Source organism: Neoarius graeffei, chromosome 18 (genome assembly GCF_027579695.1).
Source record: "Neoarius graeffei isolate fNeoGra1 chromosome 18, fNeoGra1.pri, whole genome shotgun sequence".
Lineage (NCBI taxonomy): Eukaryota > Metazoa > Chordata > Actinopteri > Siluriformes > Ariidae > Neoarius > Neoarius graeffei.
Window position 1 is genome coordinate 38,257,967 of NC_083586.1, and position 22,873 is coordinate 38,280,839.

A 22,873-nucleotide genomic window follows, 5' to 3' on the forward strand; every position below is an offset into this window, starting at 1 on the left:
ACTGTCACCTCACAGCAAGAAGGCCCGGGTTCGAGCCCTGTGGCCGGCGAGGGCCTTTCTGTGCGGAATTTGCATGTTCTCCCCGTGTCCGCGTGGGTTTCCTCCGGGTGCTCCGGTTTCCCCCACAGTCCAAAGGCATGCAGGTTAGCTTAACTGGTGACTCTAAATTGACCGTAGGTGTGAATGTGAGTGTGAATGGTTGTCTGTGTCTATGTGTCAGCCCTGTGATGACCTGGCGACTTGTCCAGAGTGTACCCCACCTTTCGCCCGTAGTCAGCTGGGATAGGCTCCAGCTTGCCTGCGACCCTGTAGAACAGGATAAAGCGGCTACAGATAATGGATGGAGATATATATATATACACACACGGGGCGGTACGGTGGCGTAGTGGTTAGCGCTGTCGCCTCACAGTTCTTCCCACAATTCTTCCCGTGTCCGCGTGGGTTTCTCCGGGTGCTCCGGTTTCCCCCACAGTCCAAAGACGTGCAGGTTAGGTTAACTCATCTCATCATCTGTAGCCGCTTTATCCTTCTACAGGGTCGCAGGCAAGCTGGAGCCTATCCCAGCTGACTACGGGCGAAAGGCGGGGTACACCCTGGACAAGTCGCCAGGTCATCACAGGGCTGACGCATAGACACAGACAACCATTCACACTCACATTCACACCTACGGTCAATTTAGAGTCACCAGTTAACCTAACCTGCATGTCTTTGGACTGTGGGGGAAACCGGAGCACCCGGAGGAAACCCACGCGGACACGGGGAGAACATGCAAACTCCACACAGAAAGGCCCTCGCCGGCCACGGGGCTCGAACCCGGACCTTCTTGCTGTGAGGCGACAGCGCTAACCACTACACCACCGTGCCGCCGGTTAGGTTAACTGGTGACTCTAAATTGACCGTAGGTGTGAATGTGAGTGTGAATGGTTGTCTGTGTCTATGTGTCAGCCCTGTGATGACCTGGCGACTTGTCCAGGGTGTACCCCGCCTTTCGCCCATAGTCAGCTGAGATAGGCTCCAGCTTGCCTGTGACCCCGTAGAAGGATAAAGCGGCTAGAGATAATGAGATGAGATGAGATATATATACACACACCAGCACATTCACCAGCAGAGGTCACACTTTACATAGAATAACTGGTCCCTCGAGAACCAGTTATAATCTGGTTGCACCAATTAACACCAGGTGCAAAGCACATCCAATCACACCTCTGCCACCTCATCTAGCTGCTATAAACAGGCAAAGGCTAGTTTTGAAATGTATTCTTGTGGGTCTTTTAGATGTGCAAACAAACAAAAGATGTTGTTGAAAGCTGTGTTAGTCTTGGGGGTAATGAGTTATGTGGTGAGTCCTTATCCTTTAATGACTGATAAAGCTGTATTAAATGACACATGGCCTGAGCTGGAGGAACTGTTTCCAAATTACAAGGCTAAAACTCCAACAAACCCAAGTCTTAACACTTCGTGTTCACCCTTAACATTACCACAATTTCAGCAAATCCGTTCTTCAGATGTCCATAAACTTGTGTTTAAGCCTGAAGGAAAAAGCAGACCGGTATCTGATTTGATGAAGTCTATATTGCTGCCATCACCTCTTCCTGAACCAGAAACCCCTCTGCCTTCTAAGCCAAGAAATATAGAGCTTTTGTGCTATACTGACCGGATATTTGTGAGGGTTAGGAAGAGTCTCTTTACCACTCGAGATGCCGGGAAATATCTCAAAGTGGGAACGTGTTCTGTGAATAAAGTCACAGCTGAGCATTACTACTTCCTACATTGGATCAACAGCTGCAATGTACAACGTCATGTACGTATTTCCAATTGATTGAGTTTGTGGGTGAGGGGGAAAAAACCCTTTGCATTCTTATGTGGTTGTGCCATAATTAAATTTCTTTGTCTTTACAGGAAGATGAAAACCGTGTCTTGTATTCAAACATGCTGATGTATGAGCCTGTGACTGATGAACCAATTATTCGTGAACTAGGATTTTCTGTGCCACTGGAGTGTAGTTACAACAAGTTAGAACTTTACTCTTTGGACATGTATGATTGAATATACTGCTTTGAGTAAGGTAAAATGTTAATGCTTGCTTTATAGGCATTTCCGCTCTTACAGCGTTGGCTATCATCCTCAAGTGGAAGCAGGGACTGTCTTTTTGAGCTTACAGGGTGGAGTCTCCATCACACCTGTAGATGGTAAATACACTCAACCTTCCCTACATGTAAGGCTAGATCTTAAGTCAAGCCTCCTAAAATACTAAATGCTTCAGTGCTGGACAGTGTGTACTTTTGGGTTTGTGCATACAAAAGTTAACAAGTGTGCTTTTCAGTGATTCCATCTTGATTTGTATGCACATTGTAATTTTCTCCTGCATTGATCTTGATTCAGTTCAATAATATGCCTCTGAACACAATTATTATTCCATACCAGTAAGACGACAATCCATTTTGTGAGGACTCATTGCTAGGTTGGATGTTGTCTTTGTCTTATGCTTTGACATGCAGGTCTAGTTGTATTGTCCTATATGACCAAGTGCGTTTTCTTTACTCCAGGCTTGTAGTACTCAAGTCCGACTCGTGCCCTAATTTTAAGGACTTGTGACTTGACTTGGACTCTGACTCATGCATTAACTGCATTTGGACTCATAAATTGGAAACAAGGACTCGGATTTTTTCTTTATTTTTTGTAACATGCCATAATAATTTGGCATAAGATATTTATATCTGGGTGGCACGGTGGTGTAGTGGTTAGCGCTGTCGCCTCATAGCAAGAAGGTCTGGGTTTGAGCCCCATGGCCAACGAGGGCCTTTCTGTGCGGAGTTTGCATGTTCTCCCCGTGTCCGCGTGGGTTTCCTCCGGGTGCTCCGGTTTCCCCCACAGTCCAAAGACATGCAGGTTAGGTTAACTGGTGACTCTAAATTGACCGTAGGTGTGAATGTGAGTGTGAATGGTTGTCTGTGTCTATGTGTCGGCCCTGTGATGACCTGGCGACTTATCCAGGGTGTACCCCGCCTTTCGCCCGTAGTCAGTTGGGATAGGCTCCAGCTTGCCTGCGACCCTGTAGAACAGGATAGAACAAACTAACGTTAATGGCGCTAAAATGCCTGGAGAGAAGCCCCTAGGATTGTCCGCTTTGCTTATACAGACTTCTCATGCAGTGGGAAAAATGCACTGCTATGTGTTCCATGTGTAGAAGAACTATCGAGGAGATGATGGGGACAACCTCGAACTTCAATTGTCATTTGGCAAGATTACACCCAGAGAAGGAAGTGACACGTGATGTTCATTGCCCTGTTGATAGTGGGGCTTGCTGAGCAATGAACAAGCTTTTTATCTGTAGCCTATTAACTAAAATGGGTCAGTCAAGCAGTAATGTTAGTCCAACACAGTAGCAGAGACGGTTTCACATAAAGGCGGTAACAGCCACCGTCAAATGTTGGAGTCTTGTTCTTGCAATTGACTCAGATCAGTAGTGCACTCGACTCGAAATTTTCTTTAATGACTTGGATTGGACTCGAGACTGGACTCAAGGTTTAGTGACTCGACTACAACACTGCTTTATTCACAACTAATGAGGGTTGTGATTTCAACCTATTAAGATGGGTGTACGCTTCATTTTCAGCCATCTTTGCTACTAAAAATAAATGGGAAATTCCTCCCCCTACAGAGAATTGGGAACCTCTTGGTACGTCGCAGACTTATACGATTGGTCAGCCCGTGTACTTTGAGGCCAAGACTCCCTATAGCCTTAATGAAAAGGGGCTCTACTTGAGCAAGTGCTATGTCACGCCTTCTCAGAACCCTGATGGTATACCTAAATTCACTGTGGTGGACAACTATGGGTAAGGAATTGGCTAACGCTAGCTTCTGCTTAAATTTTGCAGTTGTTCCATGTTTGGTGTGTTTGGCAGCTTTAAATAATCCTTCTGTGCAGATGTATGGTGGACAGTAAGAACACTCCTCAAAGCAAGTTCTACCCTAGTAAAGATAGGACTACGTTAAGGTTCTCTGTGGGAGCCCTTGTGTTTAAGGACATGGTTTCCCAGCCTGCAAACAAGTCGGTAAATGTGTGATAGCATGTAATACTTTCACTTGTCTAGCTAATATCCTGGTAACTAATTTTTTTAAAAAAATTTTTCTTGGTACTTGCTAAAAATAATGTAATGCTTATACAGTTAACACCCCCCCCCAATGATCCCTTTCCCAGGAAATGTTCATTCACTGTGAAATGTCTCTGGGACCAGAAATACCAACTCCAAGCACAAAATCTTGCTCCTACAATGCAGATACACAAGGGTGAGGTTCTAGCCGTTGCACTACTAAAACAAACTCCTCTGATTGCACAAATAGTGACCTTACTCCCTACTGTGCTTTTAGGTGGTCAGAGTTGTATGGAAACGCCTCAGTCTGTGCTTGTTGTGCTGCTTCCTGTCCTGCCCCAGAGCCCTCAGGTCAGTCATTGTTATGAATCTGTACTTGTTCTCCTTCATCGGTGACCAAGTGCAGTTTTGTTAATCAGTAGAAACTTGACATTAATTGAAATATGGTTTTGGTGAATTTGGTAAATTCTTATTACTACATTGTGTCCATGCTGCGATAGTAGAAGCTGAATTTATTTTAATCTTTTTGATGTAGCAAGTATGAAGATTGCCAGCAACTCGTGGATGGTTGAAAAGGGCATGACTGACCAACCTAAATCAAAATCCTTTGAACTTGGAGAAGTCCTGGATCATGGCGGGTCTGAGATGTTCTAGGACTCCTTTTGATGTGATTCCTTAATGCATGATTAATATCTATACTTGGATTTTTACTCCAGTTGCATAATAAAGCCTGATTGTTGAAAATGAGTCTTTTACTGTAAAATAACTGAAATGGTGGGGAAGGGTGGAGTTACTGTAATTTAAAGAAACAAGTACTATACTACAGTGCATCGATGAGCAGAAAATATTTAATTGATCAGAAATGTAACAATCTCATAACCTGACATGCACATGGATTAATGAAGCTCTCATAAAATGTCCTTTGAAAGTGCAACTTTTGGCTGGAAACATGTCCAATACTTGCAAGGGTTGCTTATGGCTTGGGTACAACTATTAAAAAAAAATACTACTTGGGAGTAACAATACAGATTTTCATTTCCACTGTAATCCTGAGCTTTTTATTGAGCCATACTCCTGGATAAGTAAAGGAGCATTTTTCACTAATTCCTGAAAATGGTGGACAGTTTTTAAGTAGCGTTCTTCATCCAAAGCCATTGGTAGGAAGATATTGGTTGGCTTTGCCATTTGAAATTCTTTAGGAAGCCCAATGTCATTAGGAACGAAAGAATTTCCAATTAACGCGTGGTGGAACTCTTTTGCTTGAAGCCTCTGCTCAAGAAACGTTAGCATATCCATTAGTCTGCTTGTTAGCTGGTCATGGTGCCATTCTGTAGGCTTGTGCATCAACAGATTTAGCAGTGTGGACTTGAGGTGATAGCTTGTAAGCCCACATTTCCCTGTTAGCTGACTCTGCTGTTTGTGTAAAAAAGTGAGGATTTGGAGACACTCAATATGGCATGAGTTGTACGGAAGTATTTTGTTGAAGTATTGAAGGAGAGCATTTTCATAACTAGCAAAGGAAATGGGCCAGTGGATGTCACTGAGGTTTTGATTACCAGAAAGATAAGAGACTAAGTACACTTTTGAACCTTTAACCTGCACCACAGGTGTAATATTGAACAGCACAATCTTTCCTGATCTGAATCGAACTCTCAAAGCCCCAGGAGCCGCCTGGCTGCGAATTCCTAGCTCAAATTCATACTTGTGACTGATTTCTCCCCAGGCTTTTATAATCATTGTCCTGAACCAATTCACTACTTGTTTTTTAGAAAGATATGGTGTATTTTCTTGGCATAGTGGACCCCCTACAGCATCGATCATAACTTTGCTGACTTCACTATGGGGATGAAGAAGACATAATGTGTCATCATCAGGGTTCTCATCTGTGCAAGGACAGCCATTGGAAGTATTTTCAGCCTTCACTATTTTGATCCTGCCAAAACCCAACAATGGAGCATCTTTCTCCTTCTGAAGTTCAACCTCAAATCCATGTAACCTCGGTGCAGTTATGGGTACATACAAGTCGCACACTGTTGTCTTGCCTGTAGCCCAAAGTTCATATATGCTCCCTACTCCAATAAAGTCCCCGATCTGCATGTCAGTCTCTTCATTGCTAGCTTCCCTTGCAGCTTCTAAAAGTTCATCAACAAAACCTTCTGCAAACTCGCATACTCTGTCACATGTGCTAGGAGGGACTTGTACACACTGGTCATAAAAGCAACTCAATACTTTGTGGTCAGGAATAAATATTTTTGAGACTATACCAGTAGATCTAGATGTCGTCTTGTTTTTGGTTGGAAGTAATCTTTCTGATCCTTTGCTAATGACTTTCCCAAGAAAGCGAATAAATGATATCAAGGAAAGAAATTTCCACAAGTTGTAGGTGTTCTCTGTCGACTGTTGGCTTGAGGCAGTGGGTTTTTCCTCAGTAATCTCTTCTGTCGTCTTCTTATCTGATATTTGGTTGAACATTCCTCCCACCTGATCTAAACGGGAAGACTTCTGATCACTATCATTTATTCCATTTAAATGTCCTTGAACAACTTCTATTTGGTCTTCATTCAGTGTTTTCATTTTCTGATCACTGTGTGGAACTAGCTGTACCTCTTTTTCTGATGGGAAATTTTCATCCGCTATGCCTCCATGTTCTAATGCTGATGGCATATTGTCCTGAGTAAGAGGAACTGCGTCATCCTGAATATCCTGGTCTTCCCTGGATGGCATTTGGTGTGCATGTGGATTGTCTACTTTGCCATTTGGCAGGACTTGTCGAACATCTGAACTCTCCCCTTCCCCATTTGTCAATCTGCGATGACTTTGCGACACTTCCTCATTTGAATGTGGCAGCCCTGTGGTCACCTGGTGCACTTCCTGCTCCAGCTTTGCCACTTCCTTCTGCAGCAAATATTCCCACTCCTGCATGTCCGTGATGATCTTTTCCTCCTGCTCCTGAAAGACACTGTGGTCCTTTATGTATAGCAGGCTGGCCACCATGACGACACACACACGCAGAAGCATTTCCTCCATCCTGTAACCAAATAAGGAATTTATTCTGTTATACTAATTATGTCCTTGCATAAAACAAAATCAAATGGACTCCAGATCGAGCATGGAAATGATCTGAATAAGGTCAAAATCACAGGATAAAAAAGTAATCCTGAATGACAACACAATTTTACCAGTAAGTTTATTGTAGAGTGTAGTAGCCTAATTATATCGATAAACTGCAAACGTATTTCTGATGTATACTGTTCCTTTTGTCTCATTTCACAGTGGATTACTATATGAACCTTTGAGTGGCTTGTTTAACCAGGAAGATCTTATAGTGCACCATCTCAAAGTACTGCTCAACTTCCTGCTTTGAAGAGAATAGGTAGCTGCTTTTTTTTTTGTATGATGCGTGTTCATCATTTTCATCATGCTGTTTTTAATTCAAATAAAAGAATATTTCAATCAACCTACCTGTATATTTTTGTGTCTACGGTCAGAAGTAATAGAACCTTTCAGCATCAGTGTTTGAAAGTTGATTGCAGTATACTAAACCACTGCGTCTCTTTCTATAGAGGATGTTGCCTGTTACGTTGAGACAGATGTTGACAGCACGTTTCCGCTCTGCCCATGTGACTCTTTCCTGTTTGAAATATGTCACACTGTACAGAGACAGGCAGAATATGCTCAAGGTCACAGGGTTGTGCTGTAGAGCAAAGGCCAAAATCAGATATAAATAGATAGATAGAACTTATTCAGGTAAAAATCCCATGCAAATCAGAAATAGAGTAAACAAGTACAATACAACTGATAAACATGAAACTAAACCAAAGATAACATCTATCCATAACCTCTTATACTGTACAGGGTCGCAAGCAAGCTGGAGCTTATCCCAGCTGACTATGGGCGAGAGGCAGGGTACACCCTGGACAAGTCGCCTGATCATCACAGGGCTGACACACAGAGACAAACAACCATTCACACCTACAGCCAATTTAGAGCCACCAATTAGCCTAACCTGCATGTCTTTGGACTGTGGGGGAAACCGGAGCATCCAAAGGAAACCCACGCAGACACAGGGAGAACATGCAAAGTCCACACAGAAAGGCCCCCCATCAGCCCCTGTGTTCAAACCCAGAACCTTCTTGCTGTGAGGCAACAGTGCTAACCACTACACCATTGTGCCACCCAAGGATAACACAAAGTGTAAAAACATTTATTTCCATTGTGGTCCCAGTGAAGTTTCAAGATGGCAAGAACAAATAAAAAATAAACTAAATTTACCATCAGTGAAAAAATAAAAACCAAACAAGCGAATTATGTACATACCAGAGAAGTTACAAACTATTAAAAAGTGCCTTTTAACAGCTTGTCTAAAGCGTTAGATGGTTTGAACAGATTGTTCAAACCATCCAACATGAGGTGGCGGACCATGTATTCCACTGTTTTACAGCATTGTATAGAAAGGATTTTTGGCCATGGCTTTTGAACTTAGGGATAACAAGATTGTACTGACTAAAATGAGTATTATAAGAGTGTACATCAGTCACTCTAGTAATGTCAAATGGGAGTTAATGTGCAGACGACCTATGAGGAATTTTATAGATATGATTCACTCCAATGCGCCAGACTCTCTTTTCCACAGGGAGCCAACCCACTGTTTTAAAATCAAAACTATCCAAGTGTGACCTAGGGGGTTAGGCCAAGCAGATAACAGTGAGGTTTAGTCGAGTCACTAAACCTCAAGTCCGAGTCCAGTCTTGAGTCCCCAGTGTTCAAGTCTGAGTCAAGTCCAAGTCGTTAAAAAATTTTCGAGTCGAGTCTACTATTGAGCTGAGTCAAGTCCGAGTCCAACACTCCAACCGCACCATTTGACAGTGGCTGTTTTAGCACCATTAACATTAGTTTGTTCCTGAACATGACATTCACAGTGAACAGGTGAATGTGCATTCTCTTTGTCAGGGAGTGCGAAGTATTCTGTCAGAGATGGTTGGGAGACGGATGTAAATGCAGAAGGTGTGTTTATTAATACAAGTGAAGGCAGGTAAACAATCCAGAACAGCGGGCAAAATCGTAAAACAGTGAAACAGACAATAGGTCAAGCAAGGCACAAGCAGGCTATCGTAGACTCAGCAGAATCAAAGATGAGAAACAGGAAATCAGGAAACCAAACAAGGAAATAAGACTCGGTAACGTGTCTGCAACGCAACTCAATACTTTGCGAAGTAAGTGTGTTTTCACAGTTTTTATATAGGCGCACTGATTGCGCCTTAATTCTGTGCAGGTGTGAGTCGTTTATGGCGCACATGCGCGAAAGTCCGCTTGGCGTGCAGGTGTGACACTCTTGCATGAAATTATTACGAAAATTAACGTAGATACAGTGGGGCAAAAAAGTATTTAGTCAGTCACCAATTGTGCAAGTTCTTCCACTTAAAAAGATGAGAGAGGCCTGTAATTTTCATCATAGGTATACCTCAACTATGAGAGACAAAATGAGAAAAAAAAATCCAGAAAATCACATTGTCTGATTTTTAAAGAATTTATTTGCAAATTATGGTGGAAAATAAGTATTTGGTCAATAACAAAAGTTCACCTCAATACTTTGTTATCAGGGGCGTATCACCCGTGGGGGATGCGTACGTTTCATCCCCCCCACTTTTGTTGAAACACAATTTCATCCCCCGCACTTTTGTCAGATTAAAATGACATCATTATGAAAATTATACAGCCACTATAAAATGTGTAACAAGGAAGTAAACTATTGCCATAACGTTAGACAAAAAACAGCCACGCAACGGACTCAAAACAGTTTTTCTCACCCGACCAATCAGCAGTTGCGTGAATATAATAGCCAGTTTGCGTAGCGTGCCGAAAGCGCTCAATAATACAGTATCTGTCTGCAGAGCTGCAGAGCCAACACCAGTTTTACCGCTCCTGATTCACTGTTCCAGGTTTGACGTCGCATGCGGTGCTTACTGTGCCTGGCTCTGCGGCTCTGCAGACAGACCCTTCTCAAAGCACTTGCGATGCCGTCATTCAAACAGTTGTCCCAGGCGCCATGCCCTAAAAGATTGTGTTAATTTACAAATTGTGTTAAGTTACAAATGATTGCTCAACAATTTGTTTCTTATAAGGAGCAAAGAAAAAACACATTTGGTTGTTTCAAACACAAATAGTGTGTCAGGGTAAAGTAAGGTTGTCAGGATTTGTTGACAGTGATGTTAAATAGTAGTAGTTACTAGTTGTACAGTCAGTTGAGGCAAGTTTTTTATTACGAGTGTGTGTGTTTGTACCAAGTCTACTTTTCATGCATTATAACTGCTTATCACTTTTTAGAAGAGTTTTTCAATTGAGATTTAAAGGCATTTCAAATCGAATGAATGTTCAGTAATTGTTGTACAGTAATGTTATTTGGCCATTAAGTGTTTGTTGTATGTGTAGTCTATTGCATCATTTTCAAATTTTATGCATTAAACCTGATGTAATGCATGATGCAAACAAGTTTTGTACACGAGTTTGAATAATTAAATACATTAAAAGCAGGAACTGCCCCGTCTTATTTGAATGCTATACTAAAGAGGTCCTTCCAGGATGCTGCGCTTCTCCAACATGAACTGATTAGCCATGCCTCCTGCTCACACAAAGCGATCCCAGTCCAAACTGTTATGCATGATGGTGTATGATCTATACACTGTGTATGACTTCTTGGGCTATGTGAAGTTTTTGGTTTTGTTTATATCAGTGTATACCAGTGTAGGCAGCAATACTGACATCTCTGTTATAGAACAGTATCCTGTTACCTAGAATTATCACTCAATACTTTTTGCCTTCACTTACTGAATAATTACATAGCCCTGGCAGTAACAACACCAAAACCCAACATGATAGATCTCTGCATGAAATGCAGAACTTGGCTGGAGTCACTTGGATTTATAGGCTTTCTGCTGTCCTCCCTTTCATTTGCATCCATGGACCATGGGTATGAAAAAGTTCCATATCGGTCATTGACAGTACATCACAGTGTACACGCCGGGCGTGTATATAGCCATAAACCGATTTCTAATGATATGGCTTCCCTATTCCAGAACACCCCCACTTTTGGAAAGCTTGATACGCCCCTGTTTGTTATATACCCTTTGTTGGCAATGACAGAGGTCAAACGTTTTCTGTAAGTCTTCACAAGGTTTTCACACACTGTTGCTGGTATTTTGGCCCATTCCTCCATGCAGATCTCCTCTAGAGCTCTATATTTTGGGGCTGTCGCTGGGCAACACGGACTTTCAACTCCCTCCAAAGATTTTCTATGGGGTTGAGATCTGGAGACTGGCTAGGCCACTCCAGGACCTTGAAATGCTTCTTACGAAGCCACTCCTTCATTGCCCGGGCAGTGTGTTTGGGATCATTGTCATGCTGAAAGACCCAGCCATGTTTCATCTTCAATGCCCTTGCTGATGGAAGGAGGTTTTCACTCAAAATCTCACGATACATGGCCCCATTCATTCTTTCCTTTACACGGATCAGTCGTCCTGGTCCCTTTGCAGAAAAACAGCCCCAAAGCATGATGTTTCCACCCCCATGCTTCACAGTAGGTATGGTGTTCTTTGGATGCAACTCAGCATTCTTTCTCCTCCAAACACGACAAGTTGAGTTTTTACCAAAAAGTTCTATTTTGGTTTCATCTGACCATATGACATTCTCCCAATCCTCTTCTGGATCATCCAAATGCTCTCTAGCAAACTTCAGATGGGCCTTGACATGTACTGGCTTAAGCAGGGGGACATGTCTGGCACTGCAGGATTTGAGTCCCTGGCGGCATAGTGTGTTACTGATGGTAGCCTTTGTTACTTTGGTCCCAGCTCTCTGCAGGTCATTCACTAGGTCCCCCCGTGTGGTTCTGGGATTTTTGCTCACCATTCTTGTGATCATTTTGACCCCATGGGGTGAGAGCTTGCGTGGAGCCCCAGATCGAGGGAGATCATCAGTGGTCTTGTATGTCTTCCATTTTCTAATAATTGCTCCCACAGTTGATTTCTTCACACCAAGCTGCTTACCTATTGCAGATTCAGTCTTCCCAGCCTGGTGCAGGTCTACAATTTTGTTTCTGGTGTCCTTTGACAGCTCTTTGGTCTTGGCCATAGTGGAGTTTGGAGTGTGACTGTTTGAGGTTGTGGACAGGTGTCTTTTATACTGATAACGAGTTCAAACAGGTGCCATTAATACAGGTAACGAGTGGAGGACAGAGGAGCCTCTTAAAGAAGAAGTTACAGGTCTGTGAGAGCCAGAAATCTTGCTTGTTTGTAGGTAACCAAATACTTATTTTACCGAGGAATTTGCCAATTAATTCATTAAAAATCCTACAATGTGATTTCCTGGATTCTTTCCCCCCATTCTGTCTCTCATAGTTGAAGTGTACCTATGATGAAAATTACAGGCCTCTCTCGTCTTTTTAAGTGGGAGAACTTGCACAATTGGTGGCTGACTAAATACTTTTTTGCCCCACTGTATAAATATCTTATGCCAAATTATTATGGCATGTTACAAAAAATAAAGAAAAAATCAGAGTCATCATCTCCAATTTATGAGTCCAAATGTAGTTAATGTACGAGTCCAAGTCAGTCATCAGTGCTCAAGTCCAAGTCAAGTCATGAGTCCTTAAAATTAGGACACAAGTCAGACTCGAGTCTGAGTCCTGGACTCGAGTACTACAAGCCTGGCGGATAAGCTTATTTTGGTATACCTGAAGTTTGTAAGGGATAAAACCAAGAGCAACACACAGAGTCAAAATAACTTTGCACCTTTAATGGTTCGACTTCAGATACAAAATATATTGTTGCAGCTAAAGTGAAGTGCTAATGATGATGCACAATTTGTACACTATGATTACAAGTGTACAATTATTTGAGCAAAACAGATTTTCTTTGGTTAAAAACGGTGGAACATATCTAATTTGGCCAAAACAATGTTCTGTTTTGTTTTATTTTACTAATGTTGTGTGAGATTCATGTCACATTGTCTTTCATTGCTATATGTTTCAGTGATCACAGCTTCTTACAGAATGGCATGGCACTGTAAAATTTGAATAGGGTGAGGCAGTGACTTTGGCTAGGACCACACAGCCTGTCTATGGTTGTCAAGCTATGTAAATGAGAGGACTTTTCTCGCAAAATGACCATAGCGTGCGCACACACACACACAAATTATACGCCTAACATTTTAGATTTGTATTATATTCTGTACTTATTGTTGGCTTTCACTTAACTACTAAGACGTTAGATAAATATGCTGTTTTTGATCACCTGTGAGTGATTACATCACAAACCAGCAGGTGTTTCTGTGTGTGTGTGTGTGTGTGTGTGTGTGTGAGGAGGGTGGAGCTTAAGTACATAATGTCTTTTTTCTGATCCTGAAGACTGGATCAACGCGACCTCAGCATTTTTCACAAATTTGTTTTTAATTACACCCTGCTAAACACCAACTGAAAACTTTGTAAGTATATCATACTGTGTGTGTATTTTTAAAATTATTATAATAGCAGCTATCTGTTTTTGTATACATCTGGTCATATATAGATATATACATATATGATCATAATGCTTCCATCTGTTAGTGGTGATTTAATTAGTGCTTGATTGCAGTTTAATGTACGACAAGGTTTTAATTAAAAATTCACAGTATTAAAGTTCAAGGATATAAAATTTGACGAGTATGTTTGTCTCCTAGACAGATTTGTTTTTCAAGGAATCCACATAACAAGCCAAAATGGATAAGTTTCGTATGATGTTCCAGGTCCTTCAGTCCAACCAAGAGACATTTATGCATGGTGTTTGTGGCCTTATGGCCCTGGCTAGTGCTCAACTCTACTCGGCTTTTGAGTTCAACTGCCCCTGCATGCCTGAATATAACTACTCCTATGGAATTGGTGTAATGGTAATTCCAGCTGTTTGGTTCTTTATGCTTGGTTTTGTCCTGAACAATAACGTGTCTCTACTTTCCGAGGAATGGAAACGACCAGCAGGTCACAGAGCCAAGGATCCTACAATTTTGCGCTACATGTTGATTTCTGTGTCACAGCGTTCACTGATTGCTCCTGCAGTTTGGATTACGGTCACATTAATGGATGGGAAAAGCTTCCTTTGTGCATTTAGTATGGATTTGGATATTTCTGAGTTCATTGATGGAAATTTCACTGCGCATGACTTATCAGAAGAGGAGATGATAACATTGCTTGCCAAAATCCCTTGCAAACACATATTTGACGGGCAGCATATTTTCTCTAGAGAAGCAGCCACCAGATATATACGATGTGTGTCACAGGTATGACAGGATGACCTTCTCTTGTTTGGTTTGTTTTTAGGGCAACACATGATTCAGACTTGTTTATTACAGTGGTGCTTGAAAATTTGTGAGCCCTTTAGAATTTCCTATATTTCTGCATAAATATGACCTAAAACATCATCAGATTTTCACACAAGTCCGAGAACCCAGTTAAACAAATTAGACAAAAATATTATACTTGGTCATTTATTTATTGAGGAAAATGATCCAATAGTACACGTCTGTGAGTGGCAAAAGTATGTGAACCTCTAGGATTAGCAGTTAATTTGAAGGTGAAATTAGAGTCAGGTGTTTTCAATCAATGGGATGACAATCAGGTGTGAGTGGGCACCCTGTTTTATTTAAAGAACAGGGATCTATCAAAGTCTGATCTTCACAACACGTTTGTGGAAGAGTATCATGGCACGAACAAAGGAGATTTCTGAGGACCTCAGAAAAAGAATTGTTGATTCTCATCAGGCTGGAAAAGGTTACAAAACCATCTCTAAAGAGTTTGGACTCCACCAATCCACAGTCAGACAGAAAAATGGAGGAAATTCAAGACCATTGTTACCCTCCCCAGGAGTGGTTGACCAACAAAGATCACTCCAAGAGCAAGGCGTGTAATAGTCGGCGAGGTCACAAAGGACCCCAGGGTAACTTCTAAGCAACTGAAGGCCTCTCTCACACTGGCTAATGTTAATGTTCATGAGTCCACCATCAGGAGAACACTGAACAACAATGGTGTGCATGGCAGGGTTGCAAGGAGAAAGCCACTGTTCTCCAAAAAGAACATTGCTGCTTGTCTGCAGTTTGCTAAAGATCACGTGGACAAGCCAGAAGGCTATTGGAAAAATGTTTTGTGGACGGATGAAACCAAAATAGAACTTTTTGGTTTAAATGAGAAGTGTTATGTTTGGAGAAAGGAAAACACTGCATTTCAGCATAAGAACCTTATCCCATCTGTGAAACATGGTGGTGGTAGTATCATGGTTTGGGCCTGTTTTGCTGCATCTGGGTCAGGATGGCTTGCCATCATTGATGGAACAATGAATTCTGAATTATACCACCGAATTCTAAAGGAAAATGCCAGGATATCTGTACATGAACTGAATCTCAAGAGAAGGTGGGTCATGCAGCAAGACAATGACCCTAAGCACACAAGTCATTCTACCAAAGAATGGTTAAAGAAGAATAAAGTTCATGTTTTGGAATGGCCAAGTCAAAGTCCTGACCTTAATCCAATCAAAATGTTGTGGAAAGACCTGAAGTGACCAGTTCATGTGAGGAAACCCATCAACATCCCAGAGTTGAAGCTGTTCTGTACGGAGGAATGGGCTAAAATTCCTCCAAGCCGGTGTGCAGGACTGATCAACAGTTACTGGAAACCTTTAGTTGCAGTTGTTGCTGCACAAGGGGGTCACACCAGATACTGAAATCAAATGTTCACATACTTTTGCCACTCACAGATATGTAAAATTTGATAATTTTCCTCAATAAATAAATGTCCAAGTATAATATTTCTGTCTCGTTTGTTTAACTGGGTTCTCTTTATCTACTTTTAGGACTTGTGTGAAAATCTGATGATGTTTTAGGTCATATTTATGCAGAAATATAGAAAATTCTAAAGGGTTCACAAACTTTCAAGCATCTCTGTAGCATGAGAACATCTTAGTCTTTACATCCAGTACTTTATTATAGTTTATTAACTCTTTATACTTTTGCACCTCTCTCTAAATCCACAGGCATTCGGCTGGCTCTTCCTGTTAATCCTTACATTAATTGCATTCACCATCCGTGCCATTCGTCCCTGCTTCAACCAATCTGTGTTCCTCAAAACTAAATATTGGTCTCACTATGCTGACCTTGAGCGCAAGATGTTTGATGAGATTTGCACAGAACATGCCAAGAGTTTTGCCAAAGTCTGCATCCACCAGTACTTCCAGAGTATCAGTGGGGACTTGCACAGCTTACACAGACAACACAGGAATGACCGGAAAAAGGATGATGATGATGATGGTGATGATGATCAGGCTACTGAGGAAGATAAACTGCTCGGCATTCATGCCCAGGATGACATGAATAAAGTTTTATGGAACTGGCACACAGAGAAGCCTCCGTTAAGTCTGAGAAAGAATGGAGCCAGTAATGATGCCAACAAGAACGCAAACGGCAGCCAGAATGGGGTGAAAATTGGCTATGACAATGTTACATTTACCACAGATCAAAATGGATACATCGCATCCAAAAATGGAAATGGCTATATGAACGGTAACACTCATATAAACCAGCACACCTGGAATGGATATGACCACCCATCCAGCGATAAAAAGAAAGAGTGGGCTGTATATTACAGCAAGGTCTGAAGATCTTAGCCTGGGAGATATTGCTAAATGATTCCAAAGCTGTCAGAAATCAGCTAAAGGCAAATTTAATCATGAGCTAAGGTTTTAGAAGAACAAAAACACACAAGGTCTCTTTATTGCAGACCAAGCTGAGTTTTCGTTGAAATAAAATCAGATTTTGACTCATGTTCTCGTATTTCTAGCTCAAGCAGAACTGAGCGAAGACCTAGTATTTGGTTTGCCTTCTGAATCCTTTGGCTTACGATTATTTACCGTTCAACCAGAAACTGAAGAGCTATTGTAAAGGAATGTGTGTATTATGGGGTGTTGTCTGAGCACTTTGAACGGTTCAAACATTGTGAAGAGCAGCTAGCAATTCCTGAACAAATGCCAACAAAGGATCGCAGCATCTTGGATGAAGATAAAAGTGATTTCTCTTTTGTTTATACTGTACCGTATGTGCAGACGGTGTGTCTGTTTTGTTCTGCAAGCGAGTCCGTATGCACTGCGCTCACACCCGTCTCACAGACCCTCACCACTTCTTGCAAATCAGGACAGAGAGGCAATAATGCAGCTTTGTATACTGATGAAGAAACAAAATCGCCATTGGCATACGTCCGCTTTTGTTAGCCTTTCGACAGATTTAAGATTCAGATCAGATTTTAGGTGTTCATATTCCTGAATTGATTTTTACTGCTCTTAATGGACAGTGAGCATGATCACTACATTGAACAAACACTGATTATAGGATTATATGTATTTTTACTTGTTGAACATGTTTGTCAGTAGTTGACTTAAACGAATCCAAGAAACTGTCAGTGTGTTATTCCTCAGGTCCCACCAGAGGGCACAGCTGACTACAGTCTGTCGGAATCCATAATCCAGACAATATGATTTAAATTAATTACTAGTAGCTGGACCTGTGCCAGTGAGTATGTGTGTAGGGCATGGGTCATGTATTAGAATCAGAATCAGAATTTATTGTCATTGTGCCAAGTACAACGAAATTAAAAGCTAACCTTAAAGTGCAAGACCACATAAAAATAGAACAAGACCACATAGAAAAGACAAAAAAAAAACACCCTCGCACAAGACCATATAAAATAGAACAGTACTCAAAACATACAACACATACACAATATACATTTAAAAAAGTGCATATTGCATTTGTTATTCTTGCACTATTGAGGTGGATAACTAATAATAGATAATATGGAACATGGTATGGTGTGCTGCCATCCAGTGACCTGAATGATTTCTATGCTATCCCAAAGACTATATGGTTTAATGGTTAAGGTGTTGAGTTAATGATCAAAAGGTTAAGAGTTCAAACCCCCTCATCGCTGACCCTGTGATTTGACCCCAACTTCCTCACAAGCTTTGATATATGAAGAAAAGAATCTTGGTGTAATGTAATGCATATATGACAAATAAAGGCATTCCTTCCTTTTTAAAGGAATTATCCAGCATTTTACACCTCATCTCTATCCAGCTCATGTGCAACTGTTACAGAGAAGAAATTGGAAACTTTTCCCTGCACTTAAAAAAGGAAAACCCTTTGACTTGAAACTTGTTTAAGATCTAATTCTAAGTGCAGTTGTTGAACTGCCAATAAATACAGGGTGGTTCAAAAAATGTGATATTATTTCAGATGTAAATATCCCAGAAACTTTCTAGTCTAGGCAAATGAAACTGAACAGGAATATAAGATTTATTCCTCAAAATTTGAATGAGAAATTCAAAGGTATGTGGATTCCATGAACGATTTCACAAATTTTCAATATTCACAAACCCACTCGACCGTCTCTTTCGATGCTGGTGGTCGTCCAGATCCTTTTGCCCTGCACAGACAGCCTTCCTCTTTAAACTTTTTGTGCCATGTCCAAATCTGCATTGCAGTTGGTGCATTTTTAGAGAATTCGCTCATAAATGCACACTAGGGTGCATCAGTTGCCCTCACTTTCATAAAATCTGATGCATTTTTGTTTGGGTGTTCCTTTTCACCAATAAAGACATCCTGTAAAATTTTTTGACCATATTCAAAAGTCTAATGGTGGCACCATGAGGTTCATTTTTTGCCAAAAAACGCTTATTTTATGTTTTCGCATAAGGTTTGAATCACAATGTTGGACTCCATTTATTGCTTTCTTGTGACCCAGAGATCATGTTAAGAACCTTTGCAAGGGATTGAGAAGCATTAATGTGATTCATAATACATTTGTATTGTTTAAAAGTAGTTGAACAATGATTCAATGAACAGCTAAAACTCAAACTGTGCTTGATAATCTCATCTCATCTCATTATCTCTAGCCGCTTTATCCTTCTACAGGGTCGCAGGCAAGCTGGAGCCTATCCCAGCTGACTACGGGCGAAAGGCGGGGTACACCCTGGACAAGTCGCCAGGTCATCACAGGGCTGACACATAGACACAGACAACCATTCACACTCACATTCACACCTACGGTCAATTTAGAGTCACCAGTTAACCTAACCTGCATGTCTTTGGACTGTGGGGGAAACCGGAGCACCCGGAGGAAACCCACGCGGACACGGGGAGAACATGCAAACTCCACACAGAAAGGCCCTCGCCGGCCCCGGGGCTCGAACCCAGGACCTTCTTGCTGTGAGGCGACAGCGCTAACCACTACACCACCGTGCCGCCCGTGCTTGATAATATATTTAGAATATGTACTAAAAATGTGTATCTAAGATATTTGGTATACTCTATAAGGTGCCATAATGTTTCATGAAAAGTGATCGAAATTTTGTCATAAAAGTCATAAAATAGCAGCTTTTTCCATAACTTTGAGCTCCTGGTGCCACCATTAAACTTTTGAATTTTGTCAAAATATTTCACCCAGTGTGTTTTCTTACCAAAAGGAACATAAAAACAAAAATGCATCATGATCGGAGGAACTTTTCATTTTTAGGGGGCAACTGATGCACCCTAATGCACACTGCACAGTCTTGTTCGACTGTGTTCGAGCAAACACACAAACCGCCTTTTCTTTTCCAGTGAGTGGCATTCTAGACCTAAAAAAATAAAAACAAAAAAACGTTAAACAAAAAATTTTGACCTGTTTCCACACATGCTGTTAAAATTTGAGGTCAACTGAACAAGAATTGGCAAAGTTATTAGATTGTGAAATGATATCAAATTTCTTGAAACACCCTGTATTTAAAAAAAAAAGCAATTATATAGTGCTAATTCAAAACTGTAATCTTTGTACTCTAATAATAAAAGCATATGAGAGACTTTATTAAACTTCCCAGCACAATCCAGTTGTTTGTATGGCAGCCTGGGGAAAATCCTTTACATAATCAAATTTAGAAAAATTTCCACAGTACTGTAATGTTTCTGAAAACAGCAGACTTTCCAGAACTGAAATGAACTTCTTTTTTGCATGCATCTTAAACAGAAGTTATAGTATTTTTAAAACCTGGTAAAAAAAAATCCCAAAAGTGAAAAGGGAGAAAATTGCAATTTTTCAAAGATTCCATCCCAGTTCCACTGAAAGACACCCTGCCTGGTTCTACACCGCCTAATCTATTTACAGAACAACATTACTGCCTAATTTTAAAGAATTATATGTTTACAGTGGGAAATGAGCCATCAATTTGATTATCACCATCATCCACATCAGTCACTCATTTCAACACAAGCCTCATCATTGGTTCTTCAGTCAAATGATCCCTATCTACAGTACTCCTACATTGGTGGGGAAATAATCACTCATTAATTCAATCAGTTCTGATTTGTTAACTACATTTCTTTTTATTGTTCTAAACTCACAAATATCCATTTTACTATGACATGTAACTATCCATCCATCCATCCATCCATTAACTGTAACCGCTTATTCTGTACAGGGTCGCAGGCAAGCTGGAGCCTATCCCAGCTGACTATGGGTGAGAGGCGGGGTACACCCTGGACAAGTCGCCAGGTTATTGCAGGGCGTGTGTAACTATCCAATATCCAATTTCACAAACAAACACTATCCTGTGTTTGTTAAACTGATTCCTTACCTGACATGATCTTTAGAGGCTAAGTTAAACATTTTAATAAAATGTACTTTTGTTTTCTTAAAGTAGCAACATAAGAGACAGTGGTGGCTCAACAATTCAGACTCTGGGTTACTGCCCTGAAGGTCCTGGGTTCACGCCCCAGCACTGACAAGCTGCTACTGTTGGGCCCTTGAGCAAAGCCCTTAACCCCTCTCTGCTCCCGGAGCACTGTGTCACATGCCCTCTTGTTTATGTCACTCTGGATAAGAGTGTCTGCTAAATGCCGGTAATGTAATTAAAGTATATTATTGGCAGGAAACACAATTTTGATCAAAGCCAGGTTTTTTTTAAATTCATTTCCAGAACGTTGTGAGATCCATTGGGTTTTCCCGGGCCACCACACATTTATGCTTTCTCTAAGGTTTTTTAATGCTATGCATCATGTAGTTAAAACTTGTCCTATTCTACAAAATATGTTTCACACAGGGTGGTACAGTGGTGTAGTGGTTAGCACTGTCACCTCACAGCAAGAAGGTCCGGGTTTGGGCCCCGTGGCTGGTGAGGGCCTTTCTGTGTGGAGTTTGCATGTTCTCCGGGTGCTCCGGTTTCCCCCACAGTCCAAAGACATGCAGGTTAGGTGAACTGGTGACTCTAAATTGACCGTAGGTGTGAATGTGAGTGTGAATGGTTGTCTGTGTCTATGTGTCAGCCCTGTGATGACCTGGCGACTTGTCCAGGGTGTACCCCGCCTTTCGCCCGTAGTCAGCTGGGATAGGCTCCAGCTTTCCTGCAACCCTGTAGAACAGGATAAAGTGGCTACAGATAATGAGATGAGATGTTTCACACAAATGGTTACTGACTGCAACAATTGCTCTTAGACTTCTATTATAATTGAGCTTCAAGCAAATTGGGAATCATGTCTGTGGTAATGAGATGTGCACTACAGATGACAGTTAAAGAGCAGTTTGAGAAACACTGAAGCATTTCTTTAAAATGTCACACTCATGAGCAGTGGTAGCTCAGGTCCTGTGGTAGTTAGCTTCAAGTTCTACCATAGTGCATCTACTGCAGCTTTGAGCTCTAAATGCTTTCAATGCTATATGCTTTACTTGTCTTTATTTTGCTTTGGATGAACATGTCATGAGCGGCATGGTGGTGTAGTGGTTAGCACTGTCACCTCACAGCAAGAAGGTTCTGGGTTTGAGCCCAGTGGCCGATGGGGGCCTTTCTGTGTGGAGTTTGCATGTTCTCCTTGTGTCTGCATGGGTTTTCTCCGGGTGCTGCGGTTTCCCCCAAAGACATGCAGGTTAGGCTAATTGGTGACTCTAAATTGACCGTAGGTGTGAATGTGAGTGTGAAAGGTTGTTTGTCTCTATGTGTCAGCCCTGCGATGACCTGGCGACTTGTCCAGGGTGTACCCCACCTCTCGCCCATAGTCAGTTGGGATAGGCTCCAGCTTGCCTGCGACCCTGTAGAACAGGATAAACGGCTACAGATAATGAATGGATGGATGAACATGTCATGAGCGGCATGGTGGTGTAGTGGTTAGCACTGTCACCTCACAGCAAGAAGGTTCTGGGTTTGAGCCCAGTGGACGATGGGGACCTTTCTGTATGGAGTTTGCATGTTCTCCCCGTGTCCGTGTGGGTTTCCTCCGGGTGCTCCGGTTTCCCCCACAGTCCAAAGACATGCAGGTTAGGTTAACTGGTGACTCTAAATTGACCGTAGGTGTGAATGTGAGTGTGAATGGTTGTCTGTGTCTATGTGTCGGCCCTGTGATGACCTGGCGACTTGTCCAGGGTGTACCCCGCCTTTCACCCGTAGTCAGCTGGGATAGGCTCCAGCTTGCCTGCGAGCCTGCACAGGATAAGCAGTTACGGATAATGGATGGATGGATGGATGAATGCATCATATTGTTGTTCTTTTCCACAGTAATATTACACATTCACTGGAAAGAGTAACTGTCTTGGTCAGGGTTGTACACGGAGATCATCATCAGTTGTTTGGCCTAAAGCTACTAGTGCACTTTGTTTAAACCGTCTCTCCGTCTGTAGAGATGTTTACCAGTATATTCATCGATAGGAGCAGGGCAAAGGCTTTAGGCCTTCGGCTTCTTAATCATCACCT

The 22,873-nt window shown here is 41.7% G+C and overlaps 3 protein-coding genes across 3 annotated transcripts; 2 read left to right on the top strand and 1 right to left on the bottom strand.

The window, feature by feature from the left end:
- The first annotated feature begins 1,294 nt into the window (after positions 1-1,294).
- Positions 1,295-4,748, top strand: zp3c (zona pellucida glycoprotein 3c). Its single transcript, XM_060898281.1, has 8 exons — positions 1,295-1,801; positions 1,900-2,012; positions 2,092-2,189; positions 3,662-3,836; positions 3,929-4,055; positions 4,202-4,290; positions 4,372-4,445; positions 4,630-4,748. Exons 1-8 carry the CDS (start codon positions 1,295-1,297, stop codon positions 4,746-4,748), a joined length of 1,302 nt encoding a protein of 433 aa, XP_060754264.1.
- A 176-nt stretch (positions 4,749-4,924) lies between these two features.
- LOC132866176 (inositol 1,4,5-trisphosphate receptor-interacting protein) lies at positions 4,925-7,691 on the bottom strand. Its single transcript, XM_060898785.1, has 2 exons — positions 7,557-7,691; positions 4,925-7,122 (listed from the first exon to the last, which is right to left on the bottom strand). Exon 2 carries the CDS (start codon positions 7,119-7,121, stop codon positions 5,127-5,129), a length of 1,995 nt encoding a protein of 664 aa, XP_060754768.1. The 5' UTR covers position 7,122; positions 7,557-7,691; the 3' UTR covers positions 4,925-5,126.
- Positions 7,692-13,483: 5,792 nt separating this feature from the next.
- LOC132866734 (calcium homeostasis modulator protein 1) lies at positions 13,484-17,439 on the top strand. The gene is made up of 3 exons (XM_060899519.1): positions 13,484-13,568; positions 13,803-14,396; positions 16,142-17,439. Exons 2-3 carry the CDS (start codon positions 13,842-13,844, stop codon positions 16,760-16,762), a joined length of 1,176 nt encoding a protein of 391 aa, XP_060755502.1. The 5' UTR covers positions 13,484-13,568; positions 13,803-13,841; the 3' UTR covers positions 16,763-17,439.
- The last annotated feature ends 5,434 nt before the right edge of the window (positions 17,440-22,873 follow it).

Bases quoted from the DNA above. Each gene is read 5' to 3' on its own strand.
- zp3c (XM_060898281.1), top strand. From the start codon at position 1,295: ATGTTGTTGAAAGCTGTGTTAGTCTTGGGGGTAATGAGTTATGTGGTG. The intron at 1,802-1,899 runs GTACGTATTTCC...TTGTCTTTACAG, and splicing joins GCTGCAATGTACAACGTCAT to GAAGATGAAAACCGTGTCTT. The intron at 2,190-3,661 runs GTAAATACACTC...CTCCCCCTACAG, and splicing joins CTCCATCACACCTGTAGATG to AGAATTGGGAACCTCTTGGT.
- LOC132866734 (XM_060899519.1), top strand. From the start codon at position 13,842: ATGGATAAGTTTCGTATGATGTTCCAGGTCCTTCAGTCCAACCAAGAG. The intron at 14,397-16,141 runs GTATGACAGGAT...CTAAATCCACAG, and splicing joins ATATACGATGTGTGTCACAG to GCATTCGGCTGGCTCTTCCT.
- LOC132866176 (XM_060898785.1), bottom strand. From the start codon at position 7,121: ATGGAGGAAATGCTTCTGCGTGTGTGTGTCGTCATGGTGGCCAGCCTG.